Source organism: Drosophila gunungcola, chromosome 3R (assembly GCF_025200985.1).
Source record: "Drosophila gunungcola strain Sukarami chromosome 3R, Dgunungcola_SK_2, whole genome shotgun sequence".
Taxonomy (NCBI): domain Eukaryota; kingdom Metazoa; phylum Arthropoda; class Insecta; order Diptera; family Drosophilidae; genus Drosophila; species Drosophila gunungcola.
This window is the reverse complement of record NC_069139.1, coordinates 18,111,672-18,124,052: the sequence shown is the minus strand read 5'-3', so window position 1 is coordinate 18,124,052 and position 12,381 is coordinate 18,111,672. Positions and strand designations below refer to the sequence as shown.

General features: G+C 42.6%; 4 protein-coding genes across 4 annotated transcripts; 3 read left to right on the top strand and 1 right to left on the bottom strand.

Moving 5' to 3' along the window:
- Positions 1-5,147: 5,147 nt before the first annotated feature.
- LOC128252234 (seminase-like) lies at positions 5,148-6,149 on the bottom strand. The gene is made up of 2 exons (XM_052979799.1): positions 5,321-6,149; positions 5,148-5,176 (listed from the first exon to the last, which is right to left on the bottom strand). Exons 1-2 carry the CDS (start codon positions 6,147-6,149, stop codon positions 5,148-5,150), a joined length of 858 nt encoding a protein of 285 aa, XP_052835759.1.
- Positions 6,150-6,975: 826 nt separating this feature from the next.
- LOC128251644 (seminase) lies at positions 6,976-8,007 on the top strand. Its single transcript, XM_052978719.1, has one exon. It carries the CDS (start codon positions 6,976-6,978, stop codon positions 7,975-7,977), a length of 1,002 nt encoding a protein of 333 aa, XP_052834679.1. The 3' UTR covers positions 7,978-8,007.
- A 680-nt stretch (positions 8,008-8,687) lies between these two features.
- LOC128251646 (seminase) lies at positions 8,688-9,632 on the top strand. The gene has a single exon (XM_052978720.1). It carries the CDS (start codon positions 8,697-8,699, stop codon positions 9,564-9,566), a length of 870 nt encoding a protein of 289 aa, XP_052834680.1. The 5' UTR covers positions 8,688-8,696; the 3' UTR covers positions 9,567-9,632.
- Positions 9,633-10,085: 453 nt separating this feature from the next.
- Positions 10,086-11,652, top strand: LOC128251642 (protein HGH1 homolog). The gene is made up of 5 exons (XM_052978714.1): positions 10,086-10,257; positions 10,372-10,559; positions 10,638-11,141; positions 11,197-11,414; positions 11,475-11,652. The coding sequence occupies exons 1-5, from the start codon at positions 10,173-10,175 to the stop codon at positions 11,587-11,589; spliced, it is 1,110 nt and encodes a 369-aa protein (XP_052834674.1). The 5' UTR covers positions 10,086-10,172; the 3' UTR covers positions 11,590-11,652.
- The last annotated feature ends 729 nt before the right edge of the window (positions 11,653-12,381 follow it).

Here is a 12,381-nt window from a genome sequence, read left to right as displayed (position 1 = left end):
CTCACTCAGGTGTTAAAAATTTTTGTTTTTTGTTATCACTGGACGATATCGCGACACTTTCTTATCGAAATTTACTAATTGATCGTTTCTTAATTGAGCGGTTTTGTTGTGAACCGATAACTGGTGCACTGATCGATTTATATGCAAATGACCCAACAAGTCGGCGGCAACTGATTCGAAACTTGGCCAGCGGAAACTTCAAAACTCTGGTCGCAGCGAGTGCAGGACGTCGAAAGCCGAAACCGAACCGAAAGCGCAGCCGAATCGCATCGTATCGAGCCGAAGTCGTGGAACGAGGACACGTCTGGTTTCCCTTTTGGCCAGCCCCTCCTGTTCTGGTGGCCTGGTTGACTGGTTGCCATGTAGACGCCTCGGGACTCGAGCGTCGAGAATCGGGACTCGGGTCCCCTTTTGGCTCGGACTCGATTGGGGGCACTCGTCTGCTGCGTTCAGAGTTCGTTGCGAAACTGTCTCGTTTTGGCCACTTTTTTTCGCCGCTTGGCCTGGCCAACTTCCTGCAAACACGTTCGAGTTGCAAGCTCCTTCCGCTGGCCAAAAAGTTGGGTGGTAAACACAACATAACCGTCTTGCTGCTTGCTGCTTGCTGCTTGCCACTTTCCTATCGCTGTGATGTAAGTTTTTCGACACTTGTTGTTCGTATCTCTGGCAGCAAACTTTTCCCGGCCGGGACATGCTAATGAAAGTGGAAACTTGCGCCAGATTCAAGGACTTTTTAGGCTAGGAAACTTTTAAAGTTGTGCCAAAAACCATTGATGGCACATTGATTTCTTGGCCGTTGAGATAACCAAGTTCGGGGAGAAGACAAAGAGTTCCAGGACTTTCGGTGTCATCCGATGCCACCTCTCGCATTTCATTTACACGTGGCTCGCCCAGAATGGGTACGACTACCGCAACATAAAAAAACAAAACACAACCCCTAGAAACCGCCCCAACCCCCAAGAATCCCTCAGCGACACGTTTGAGTTGCCTTGCAACGGTGCTCGATGTTGCAAGTACATATGCGGTGGGGTCGCAATAGAAACTTCCGCCAGTTGAAAGTGTTTGGGTTGAAAAGTGGGAACCCACGGGCCTGTGGGTTAGGTAACGAAGGACCTAATTGGGTTTGCGGGGCTCTGGAAGTGCAACTCGGTTTGTGGCACAATCGACTATCGCATGTCGGAGTTCACGGCGGTCATTAGCATCGGGGCTTTGGAGAGCCCAAAACGAGGTTGCACGGCAAAGGTTAGTTGGTCACATCGCCCCACAGCCCCACAGCATCGAGATCCCATAAAAGTCTCGATTTCAGCCTCTGCTTCCCCCGCATAAAAGTACTTTTTATCCTAACGAAGCTGGGTCAAGCACCTCGTTTTTAAGATATAAAGGTGTCCGATTACCCAGCAGCCAAGCCAGTTAAGTTATTAACCTTCAGCAACAGGAAACTGATTACTTTTGATGGGTCGACTTTAAAGTAGAAAACTAGGTAGCACAGGGGTAAAAGGAAAACCTCCCAAAGTGAAAAGCGAATAAGAAACCAAACGAGAACGGAAGAAAACGTCTCACAGAAGAGCCCAAAAACCCTACACTGTAACTCAAGATCAAAGAAAGATCATTACACTGATCGATGAACCCAGAGTCCCGCCATCGAGTTCCGGATCCAGACATCAACGTCATCTCTGCTTCCGATCTGTCTGCCCAGGAATCCCCGGATGGTCCCTTTTTTTGGCTTCCTGAGGCGTCAATTACACATCGTATCTGCTGTAGCTGTATCTCCTGAGAGCAACAGATGTCCCTTTCCAAGATCACTAACCGTCTCAGGTTACCCCAGACAGAGTTCCCCACTTTTTTGTTTTTTGTTTCAACTTTTTCTCTCTTCCTTGTGCGTGCAGCATTCTGTAAAGCAAAATTGCAGAACAATCGTAATGGCTTCAACAAGGATATCAGATGGAACACGTTTTGCCCACCCAACTCCCCTCAGATAAGCAAGAATTATTGCTCACTTTGCTGGGACCAAATGTCACTCTTATTGTTGTTGATGCCATAGGCAAAATGTAAAATTCTATTTCCATGGAAACCATTTAAAATGCAGGAGTTTTTGGTTTCAATATGAAACTATTGCCGTTTGCAAACTTAAAAAAAGAACAAAAATACAAACGTTAAAAACATATCAATAAATTAAAATCAAGAGTGATTTGTACGCAGACGGCAAAGACATTTTTGGCAGAGAATTTAACACTATATGAGCTGAGGAATAAATATTTTATATATTAAAAGAGGGACTCGTGCTTATTTAGTTTTTCAATGAACCCTTAATTATTTCAGTTTAGCCAATTGGAAATAATTAAAAGCTAGTAAATAGTTATGAAGCTATTAAAATGCCATCTAGTATGCCAGTTTCAACATATAATGTAGATATTTACAGCAAATCAATTCTTGGAACTATGCATTAAGACCATTAATTTATTGACATTCCGATTATAAAGCCTAATAATGGTTATTAAAAAAATTACAAATTATCGGCAAACATAACGTACTAAACAATTAACTGAATATTTTATAAACGATTCATTATCTCTTGAACATACTTATCCAAAGGAGTTGAGTTGAATTTTTTCAAGTGAAAACTAATTAATAGTTTTTAAAGATTGAAATGTCAAGTGTTTACTTAAATTATCTTTTTTTTTGGGGCTTTAGTTGCCGTGGAATTATTATGAATTATTATTAAAATCGCCAAGCTATTCGAAATATAAATTAATATGATTTAACTGATTCTGTTGATAATGCATGAATATTTTGAATATTTTTCCCTGGGGCTCTCGAGGGTTAAGTGTTTTCGTTTTGGCTAAATAGGCAAATGGTCAACGTCAGAAGCGGGCTGCGCACGCGCTTTAGCCTCATTTGGCTTGCGGAGCAGGTGGCACGGCAACCCATTATGTTTATGAGGGTACCAGGCACCAGGCGAGTATGTGACTAAGTCGCTGGATCTGGGCGTGCGAATCGCTCCACCTTATGTTGGGCATTACAATCGCGCCGGTGGGTGCGCACTTTCAGTGAAAACTTCGTGGCCGGATTGCCAATTCTCTAGAGTGCTGTTGGATCCCGGGGGAGACCAGAATTCAGGGCCTACGTGATCCACCGGCCGTTCTCCATCTGCCGGAAGAGGAAGAACCCTCCCGGCAAGCCCTACGATCAGGAAGTCCCACGATCGACGTCGTCGACCGAGTTCAGTGTCCGGTTTTTGTACTTGAAACCCAAATTACGCAGTTCCCGAAATAATACTGCCCAGCCTCCCCCAGTGGTCAGTGTTATTTTTAGCCGCGATCGAAAGTACCGCTAGGCGCTCTTACGGCAAGTGCGCAAGTGGGCCGAAAATCCCGAGCAATCACCAGTGATGTCACTGCCGGTTTAGCGGGTTTTCGCTTGCACAGGGGAAAATAATGTGTCACACCATGATTTAGATCTCCAAATTCAGATCACGTTTTAAAACAAAGCTGGGTATCGTGGCTCTTCTAAATATTTATAATTACATACAATAAACAAAACTTTATTTCCTAAGCATCGTAAGCATTGTTAATGCTTATTCCAGCTGCAATGATTTCAACATTATTTAAGGTAGCTGGATGAACAAATCCTCAAGTAATATAAGTTCATATTTGAGTTCTCCCAGTGTACTTCAGTTAATTTTCGCGTAGCCCCTCAATTTCTGATGATTTACGCTGAGAGCTTCAAGTGCTCACGTCACGAGTTTTTACATAAGAGCAGAACTGCGTTGACTGACCCACCCCTGACCGACTAGTCTCAGTTTTTGTCTGATTTCGGATATATATTGCCATTATTCCTGGCAGGTGCCGATAGGCACATAAATTATATGGACTACCGTTTAATACATACGCTACATACCAAAAAAAAAAAAAAAAACAATTTACAGGAATGTTTAACAAAATATATTATTTGTGAGAAACTGACAACGCTTCAATCCCATTATTAACAATTCTCCCGTGTAGTCGACTAATAAACACAGACATAAAACTAATTAAAGTGGTTAAATCACGATGACCTTTTATATTTACTAAACTTAGGAAAACAAATGATCCTAAATAAGGTAAACTTTTTGGCGGAATGTTTCCAGAGGAATGAAAGTGGTATCCAGCTGATGATACCCGAACCAGTTTCGTTTTAATTGTGCTCGTTATTCATCTTCGATCGGCATTTAATAATCAATAAGGTTTGCAATTTATTGTGCGAAAACACGACTCCAGAGGAGACAATGACTGCCCCTCGAATGACATCACAACGAGTCTCTGACTTACTTCAAGCACTTACGCACACATTCGACTGAGGGGCTTCAACCTAAAAATAATACGAGTAATACAGTTTTGGGATAATCCGGTTTGCCTCCCGTTTTCTTAAAATATCAAAGCGATCAATCAAGACTTAATGAGTGTCAAATTTAATTGGTATGAACTCTAATATGTTTTGGTTTTTAATTAAGTTTAACTCATCACTCTCTTAAATTTAATATTACATTAAAAGAATAATATTTCCATGAAATTTTAAAGCTTGTATAAAAATATGACATAAACTTAAAACACGTTAAATATTGTTGATTCATGCTAAATTAATTTGCATTTTTTTAACACTGATTAGTTCATATTCATATTCATATTTCATGAAAAATGGTTAGTTTGAGTAACATAGTTCTTGAATATGTTTAATTTAAAAACGCAATTCTAAAAACTAACCTATTGGAATTAGCCATTCGCTTTGTTGGACTACGCGTGACGGGCTTCCTGGGAGGCAGGATTTGCCTTAGCTGACCCGATCATCCTGTATCCTTCGGGTGATGTAGTATTTGTACAGCTTGCTCCACGATGGCAGGGGCCACAATGCTTTTTCCCAGTTTCCCAGTCCCCTTTTGCAGAGCGAGGAGAATCAATTCACCGCTTGCTTCAGATATAAACCTTTATATTCCCATTCCCAGACAAGTCTATACGACTTGTCAAATATACCTAACTATACCTATATGCAAGTATTGTCTACATAAAGACATCAGAACATGACAAATAAAAGCAGTAAAATCGAGTTCTTTGGACTATAAAATAGAAGACATACACTAGCTTACGTATTTAAATCGACGAAAGCCTCCGAGATCAAACCTTGATTTTCCGGTACAAATAGACTGTGATATTAGTAAAAGAAAATCATATATTGGCATAGATAGATTTGTCTTCAATTATATTTCGCTTTAAAACATTTTCTCGCCATTAAAAATGTCTTCTTGGGAATTTCGGTCTGTTTTTGGAAATTCGCCCTCCAAACTCACTTATTATAATCCTGCGTGTCAATTTACCCGAATTAACGCCATCTTCTATATTCTGGATGAAGCTTTTCACCTTGTTGATGTTCGTAAAGACGCCTGGATGTCCGGCGTTGCTGCACAGTGGTCCGTGGGACACCACGCCGCAGAGTTCGGTGCCGTAGGTCAGCGGGGCTCCGCCGTCGTAGAGGCACTTCTTGGAATTCTTCGGATTGGTTACGCAAATGGAGGAGCTCGAGAGCCGCGTGTCGGTGTTGGCCAGCCTCTTGCGGCACACCTTGATGTCCTCGACGGGCACCAAGCCACTCTTCGTGCTCGTGTTCTGCGCTCCTACGTGCATGGAGTCAAAGCCCCACGCATAAACCGTCACCCACATTCCGGATCTGAAGGAGGTGCTGCAGAGCTTTATGAACTCGGTCGTCCTGCCCTTCATGGGATTTTGCAGTCGGATGAGGGCGATGTCCATAAACAGCTTCTGTGGCTTGAACTCGTGGGGTGTGTAGACGGTGTCGATCAATCCGTAGATGTTCTCCTCGGTGAAAGTGGGCTCGACACTCGTCCCCTCCAGATCGTATCGATACGGGTGGATGCAGTTGGCCGACACAATCATCAAAAGCGGAGAGTAATAGGATGCACCGCAGATTACCGACTGCCTTGAATGCTGCACCCGGAACAGCCAACCGCCAAAGTTGTTGCCCGTGTTGTACTGAGGACCTTTCCACCAGCGCTTGCTCTTCGGCGTCTTCCGTGTGATGTGGTGCGGGTACACATGGCTCCACGACGGATGGGGCCACAGCTCCGAAACCAACAGTACCCAAACAATGATCTGCGACATCGCTCTTTCGTTTCGAACTAAATGCCATATTGCTCTCAGGTCTGCCCGGCAAAGCGGGGAGAATTTGCTTGTCCGTGGCCTTTATGCTCTAATCTTATTTTCAAGAAGTAGTAGTAGTAGAAGCGCAGAAAATAGGTATGTTTGGAAGTTTTTTATGGAAAACTGCTTAACTGATTTAACTATCAATATATTATCTAAAAGTACGTAAGTTTCATTTAAGTTATTTTTTGTAGTTAAAAATAAAGAATAATTTTATTAAACAGTTTTGCCAAGTATGTCAATCGATTATTTTATATGACATTTATAACTAGTATCTAATTAAATAATTAAAAAGATATGCATTTTTGACAAAATAGCTAACAACACAAATTTTTGGGTCGAATTTCCCTAAAAAGAATGGTTCATAAGATGTACATTTTTAAAAGTACTCTGTGAGAGAGCACAAGCGACGTCAATAGCCGATTCGATCCAGTCATATCTGTCTGGAATACTCTTTGAAAAAGATTGACGCAGCCTGAATCAACTTAGGTGAAATGGTACAATAATATGAATATACCGGCTTGTTCATTTAACATTAATATTTCAAATAAAACGTGAGTGCGATTGCGATCACCTAGACAAAAAAAAATAAGTTGACTTATCAATTTTTTAGGTCAATTTGGATTTTACCCATCTGATACAGCCGAAATTAGTTTTAAGGAAGTGTATATACACACCAGCTTTAAACTCGATATGGCTGGCAATTTTCCACACTGATGGGCTTTAAAATTTTCCACAGTTGACGGAGCTAAATGAATTTCAAGTGGCTCAACGCGTTCACTACGATATGGGATTATCGAAGAGCTGGCTTTGGCTGTGCTTTCTACTTGGAGTCTGGACGCCGCAGGGCAATGGAAAGGTCTACCCGAGGGACATTTACAGAAGGACACCGAAATTTCGGAGAGCCTGGACGGGGGTGGAAGCGAATACGGGCAAGAACTTCGGGGGCTGGCTGCTGAGGATCCTGAACAGTAATGGGAACTTTGCCTGCGGGGGAGCCTACTATGCCCCTCTGCTCGTGATCACCTCGGCCAATTGCATATATCCGTATCGGAACAGCCTGGAGGGGGCCACGGTGGAGGGCACAGCGGTTTCGAAGTGCGATTCCGAGAATATCGCTGAGATCGATACTATCCAGTTTCCCGAGCGGTTCATATACCGCAAACTCTACATGGACGTGGCCGTTGTGCGGCTGAAGGAGCCTATCAAGGGCCGACTCACCGAGTTCATCAGGCTCTGCACCATCAAATTGCAGCCGATCATGCGAACGGTGGTCTTTGGCTGGGGCTACGACAGTCTGGAGGTGCAGAAACCTTCTTCGGATCCCAGAAACTCATCGGTTACCATCATATCGTTGAAAGAGTGCCGTCAGAAGTTCGGCAAGAAATTGGCGCTTTCGAGCACCTCGGTATGCGTCAGACAGCCCAAAAATCCGCGAAACTGTCTCTACGACGGTGGCAGTCCCATGATCTACAAAAGGGAACTCTGCGGCGTCGTTTCCTTCGGCTCGCAGTGCCAAAACACCTCATATCCAGGCATGTTTACCAACATCAGAAGGGTGGCACGTTTCATTAAGGAAACGGAAGAATCGATTGAGGCCGGCTATATCTTTAGGTCGCCCAGAGCCCAGAAAAGATCGCGGGCAAGAATGTTTAGGGCCCCCAAAGTCAAGAAAAAAGTGCCTCTAAAGATAAGAACAGCTACTACCACAGCTGTCATAGATACAGCAAAGTCAACTAACATGGTTAAAAATACCACGATAGACCCATTGGAATCGATAATTTGTTAATAAATTCCTATTACTTAAATATTGCAAACATAGCTTAAAAGTATAGGTTTTTAACTAGCTACAAGTGGTTTACACTGGTAAAAAAGTTTTAGTAAATCCAAGTATTCCCTGAACAATTAAAAAATGTTTCCCATTGATTTTTATCCATTGGGGTTTTTAGTTGTTTTAAATTAAAAATATTAATTTTTTTTTCAATTTTACCTATTTCGCAAATATGATAATTTAAACCTGAAAATTTGAAATTTATATTAAAGCCATTTAATATTTTATATCAAAAAGAACCTTATTTAATATTATAATTTTATATTTAATTTATATATGATAAAACAAAATTGGAATTCAATTTCCAGATATTTACTTTCTTTTCCATTTTTGATCAGTGTTCTTGACCGTTTTCACATATGTAAATTTGGTCAATAATTGTTCTATAAATTAATTGTTATTAAAACATTTAACCAATTAAACTGACATATTACTATATGATTGCATTATTTTTGGTGGTTGATTTTTTTAATAACTGTTGTTTTTGCCGTTAAAAATACTTTACAAGTGTTGATCTCTATATTTGAAAGTAAAATAAAAAAATGTAAATTATTTAAATAGGCAATTTGAAAACTCCCTGTAATTGCAATTACTTTTCTGATTGAGTGTGAAATTGTTTTCGTAATGCTGTTTCTTCGTTCCTTCCTCTAGTCAGTGGGCCTGTACCACTTGAAGTAATGCGTTTTCTCCAGGCTATCCTGCTATTACCGCTGATCCTGGCCAATGTCGGAATTGAGGCTGCAAGCAAGTGGGATTCAACTGCCTCCTACTTGCATGCCCAGCCGCCGGTGGCAACGTTGAACAGCAATGGCATGCGGATGACCAAGGGCGGCCAAGCTCGTTCCTGGGTGCTGAGGATCATGAATGGCAATGCGTTCGCCTGCGGAGCTTCCTACTTCAGTGCTCTGTACGCAGTGACCTCGGCCAACTGCCTGCACAGCCATAGGTCACAGCTGAAAGCCCTTAGTGTGGAGTTCCTCGATGGCCGACAGGACGTTGGTCAGGATTCCTTCGCCCTCATCCACACCGTTTTCGTGTCGAAGGAGTGGCGCTTTCCCGATACGTATATGGATGTGGCGGTGGTCAAGTTGAGCAACCGCCTGCGTGGCAATCACGCCAAGTTCGTGAAGCTCAGCACCAAACCGCTGATACCCAACAACATCCTCTCTGTGGTGGCCTGCGGATCGGCTGAGAATGTACGCACCGAGGCGATCACCGTGCTCAACCGAATGGACTGCGACTCGCAGTACGGCAGCTTTATCCTGGGCGAAACCGTCGCCTGTGCCAAGGAATTCAAAAGGACTTCGGCCAGCATGTTCAATCCCGGTTGTCCGGTGACTTCCGGCGATCAGCTCTTTGGCATCGTAGCTTGGGGTCCTGGATGCAAAACCCCCGGAATGCCAGGAATCTTCACCGATGTTCACCAAGTCCATCGCTTTATCCAGAGGGCAATCAGTGGCAAGGGCAGGACCAGTCAGCATCGCAAGTCCGAGCAAGACTCAGACATCGTTCCCGATTGGCATTCTGGATTCTGGTTGAGTCGTTGAGGCGCCGTTTGGTCTTTTTTTTTAAATTTGACACGCTGAGTGAGATATGAAAAATAAATAAAAAAAAACTTTACCATTGAATTGGTTACAATTGTTAAATGCAAGCCTTTAAATTAAAATTGCTATATTTTTAAAGCTAAAAAAATTAAGTTTTGAATCACCAGACAAGTTTGGTGTCTTCCGATGCATTTTTTCAACTAAATTGCAACAATGTTAAAAAGGCTCAAATTAATAGAAACTCATGGTATGCCACTTCACCGACCTATTTTCCTGAACCAATTAATTCCCATTTCCTACAAAATTTAGGGAAATCCCCGAAAAACGTTTCAGCAAACAGATGTTTGCTGGGTTAATTGAGAGCTCACATTCAAAAGTTGATTTATGCAGGCCAGGCAGCTCTTGTCTACCAATTGTTAGCGGGGACATGCTCCGCAGTTAGCGAATACTTGCTCCGTAAGGCAATCGGGTTAGAGATGGTAAAACATCGATATTACCGGTGATATGAACAAATCGGCGACTTCGGTCATAGATGTTTCTCCACCTCTACCGCGCAAAAGAAAACAAATTCGCAGCAAATTACGAGGATATAGAATTAAAGACGATAAAATGGACACTGTGAGGGAACTGGTTCAATTCATGCAGCCCAATCAACGACTGGACTTGAAGGCAGTGGCTTTAACCCATGTTTTAGGTGAGTTTTAACTAAAACTAATTTTCCTTGGCTGCACGTGCGTTTGTTTTGGGCAATTGTGACGTCATGCGGTGGCACATTTTATTTATTTACTTTATATTATCTATTTTTCAGGTTTAACTGGTAGTTCGGAGGGAAAATCGGCAATACTTTCGCTGGACGAAATGCTAATGGCCATATTTGGACTAACTTACGATGAAAATCAAACCGTTGCCAAAGATGCGGTTTTAAGTTTAATTAATTTAACGGCAGAGGAGGAGGCAGCTATTAAAGTTTTTCAACTGGCAAAACAAGTGCAGCCCGTGAGTATTTTTAAAATATGTAAAAAGTCAGTCAATGGGTTGGTATTTATAAATTATTTTTATTTAATATTTCCCCAGACATTTGCTATCGTAGAAGTGGCCGCCAAGCACGTAACCGACGAGCAATCCGATCTGGCCGATCCCTGGAGCATGGTGCTGAGTAACCTAACGCGCGTGGAGTCGCTGGTTCACGAGATCCTGGGCACGCTGGAAAAAGACGAGCAGACACTGCCTCGACTGGCCAAGGCCTTCGCCCAACTGGACTACAATAAGAAGAAGGCGAAGCTCCACTATTTGGCGCCCATCTTTTGCAATCTGACCCAAGTGCAACGGGGCAGGGAGCTGTGCTGCCACAGGAAGTACCAGCTGCTGGAGAAGCTGCTGCCATTCGCCTCCTTCGAGGGCAGCGTGGTGCGCCGTGGCGGCACCATTGGCATCCTGAAGAACGTCTGCTTCGATGTGGTCTACCACGATGTGATCCTCGACGAACAGGGCAGCATACTGGTGGCCATTCTGCAGCCTCTCTGCGGACCAGAGGAGTTCAGCGACGAAGACAACGACCTGCTGCCCATCGAGCTGCAGGTGAGCTCGATTCTTTTTTAGTATTTGAGTATCTTTAAGTGCTTGGTCTTTTTAGTACCTACCCGAGAGCAAGACGCGCGAAGAGGATCCGGATCTGCGGAAAATGCTGCTAGAGTGCCTGCTGCAATTATGCTCCACCCGTCGCAGCCGTGAGATACTGCGTTCCAAGGGTGTCTACGAGATCCTGCGCGAGTACCACAAGTGGGAGGCCAAGGTGGCCAAGGACAGTGACTGTCTGCTGGCCTGCGAAAACGTGGTGGACATCCTGATCAAGTTTGTGCCAAGATCCCTCCTTAAAGTAACCAATTACCAAGCTGCCTTTCTTGATTTCAGAAAAGAGGAGGAAATTGGTCTGGACAACTACAAGACCGAAGTCGAAGTGCCCTCTGAGCAGGCTGAAAAATTCGTGCAAGAGGATGCCGCCTATGTGAAGACCTTGCTGGATTAACCAAGCCACCACTTGTGTTTGTAAATATGTGTAGTGTTAGTTAAACTCATAGATGATATCGAACTTTCAATATATTTATGCAGTTTTTTTATTCAGAAATGCTGATAGTTTAGTTGGTAATGCTTCAGTTGCCCAAAAATGTTGTTCTAGAAAAATTTGTCTGCACGCATTCAAATGCAAGAGAAACAATTTCGATTTTCAATTCAATTTGATTAGTTCAAGAAGCGCAGTTTATCTAGTTTATCTAATTATCGTTAATCCATCTCGCTGCCGCCTCAATTGTATATGTATAAAGTTCTCCTTAAGTGCTAGATACATTTGCTTTCAAAAATGTTTGGCAATTGCCTTGCCATGAAACGTTTAATGTACTCTTGTGTTATTTTTACAAACTTTGCTTGGTCGTTCATTGTGTGTGAGAGAGTTGAAGAATTCGATGGCTCCCTTGGAGCCTTAATAGCCAATATGGTGCGTATTGTGTTTGCGTTTAAGTTTCTAGCTTTTGATTAGTTTGCGTTTAGTTGCGTGGCAAGCAAGCGACTTCAGCTGAGAGAAAAATGCGAATTATTTGAATTTTATGTGTTTCCTGCCTGCTCTCGATCAAAAACTGTAGCGTTCTATCAAAACTTGTCCACTTGTTTATACATAGTAGTTGATTTTTCATTGCGGAAACCATTACAAGCTCGCTTAGTCCGAAATCATGAATATTAAACACTAAAAACAAACCATTTCAACTGAAAACGAGTAGTTCGTTTTGCCTTTATCAATTTCTATTGCCATGGATTCATTTCCTTG

What these genes read in the sequence shown, in the direction of transcription:
- LOC128252234 (XM_052979799.1), bottom strand. Translation starts at nt 6,149, where the DNA reads ATGTCGCAGATCATTGTTTGGGTACTGTTGGTTTCGGAGCTGTGGCCC. An exon ending in GACACGCAGGATTATAATAA is followed by an intron (nt 5,177 to 5,320) that starts GTGAGTTTGGAG and finishes CTAATATCACAG; the next exon opens with TCTATTTGTACCGGAAAATC.
- LOC128251646 (XM_052978720.1), top strand. Translation starts at nt 8,697, where the DNA reads ATGCGTTTTCTCCAGGCTATCCTGCTATTACCGCTGATCCTGGCCAAT.
- LOC128251642 (XM_052978714.1), top strand. Translation starts at nt 10,173, where the DNA reads ATGGACACTGTGAGGGAACTGGTTCAATTCATGCAGCCCAATCAACGA. An exon ending in TGCTGCCCATCGAGCTGCAG is followed by an intron (nt 11,142 to 11,196) that starts GTGAGCTCGATT and finishes TGGTCTTTTTAG; the next exon opens with TACCTACCCGAGAGCAAGAC. An exon ending in GTGGTGGACATCCTGATCAA is followed by an intron (nt 11,415 to 11,474) that starts GTTTGTGCCAAG and finishes TCTTGATTTCAG; the next exon opens with AAAAGAGGAGGAAATTGGTC.
- LOC128251644 (XM_052978719.1), top strand. Translation starts at nt 6,976, where the DNA reads ATGGGATTATCGAAGAGCTGGCTTTGGCTGTGCTTTCTACTTGGAGTC.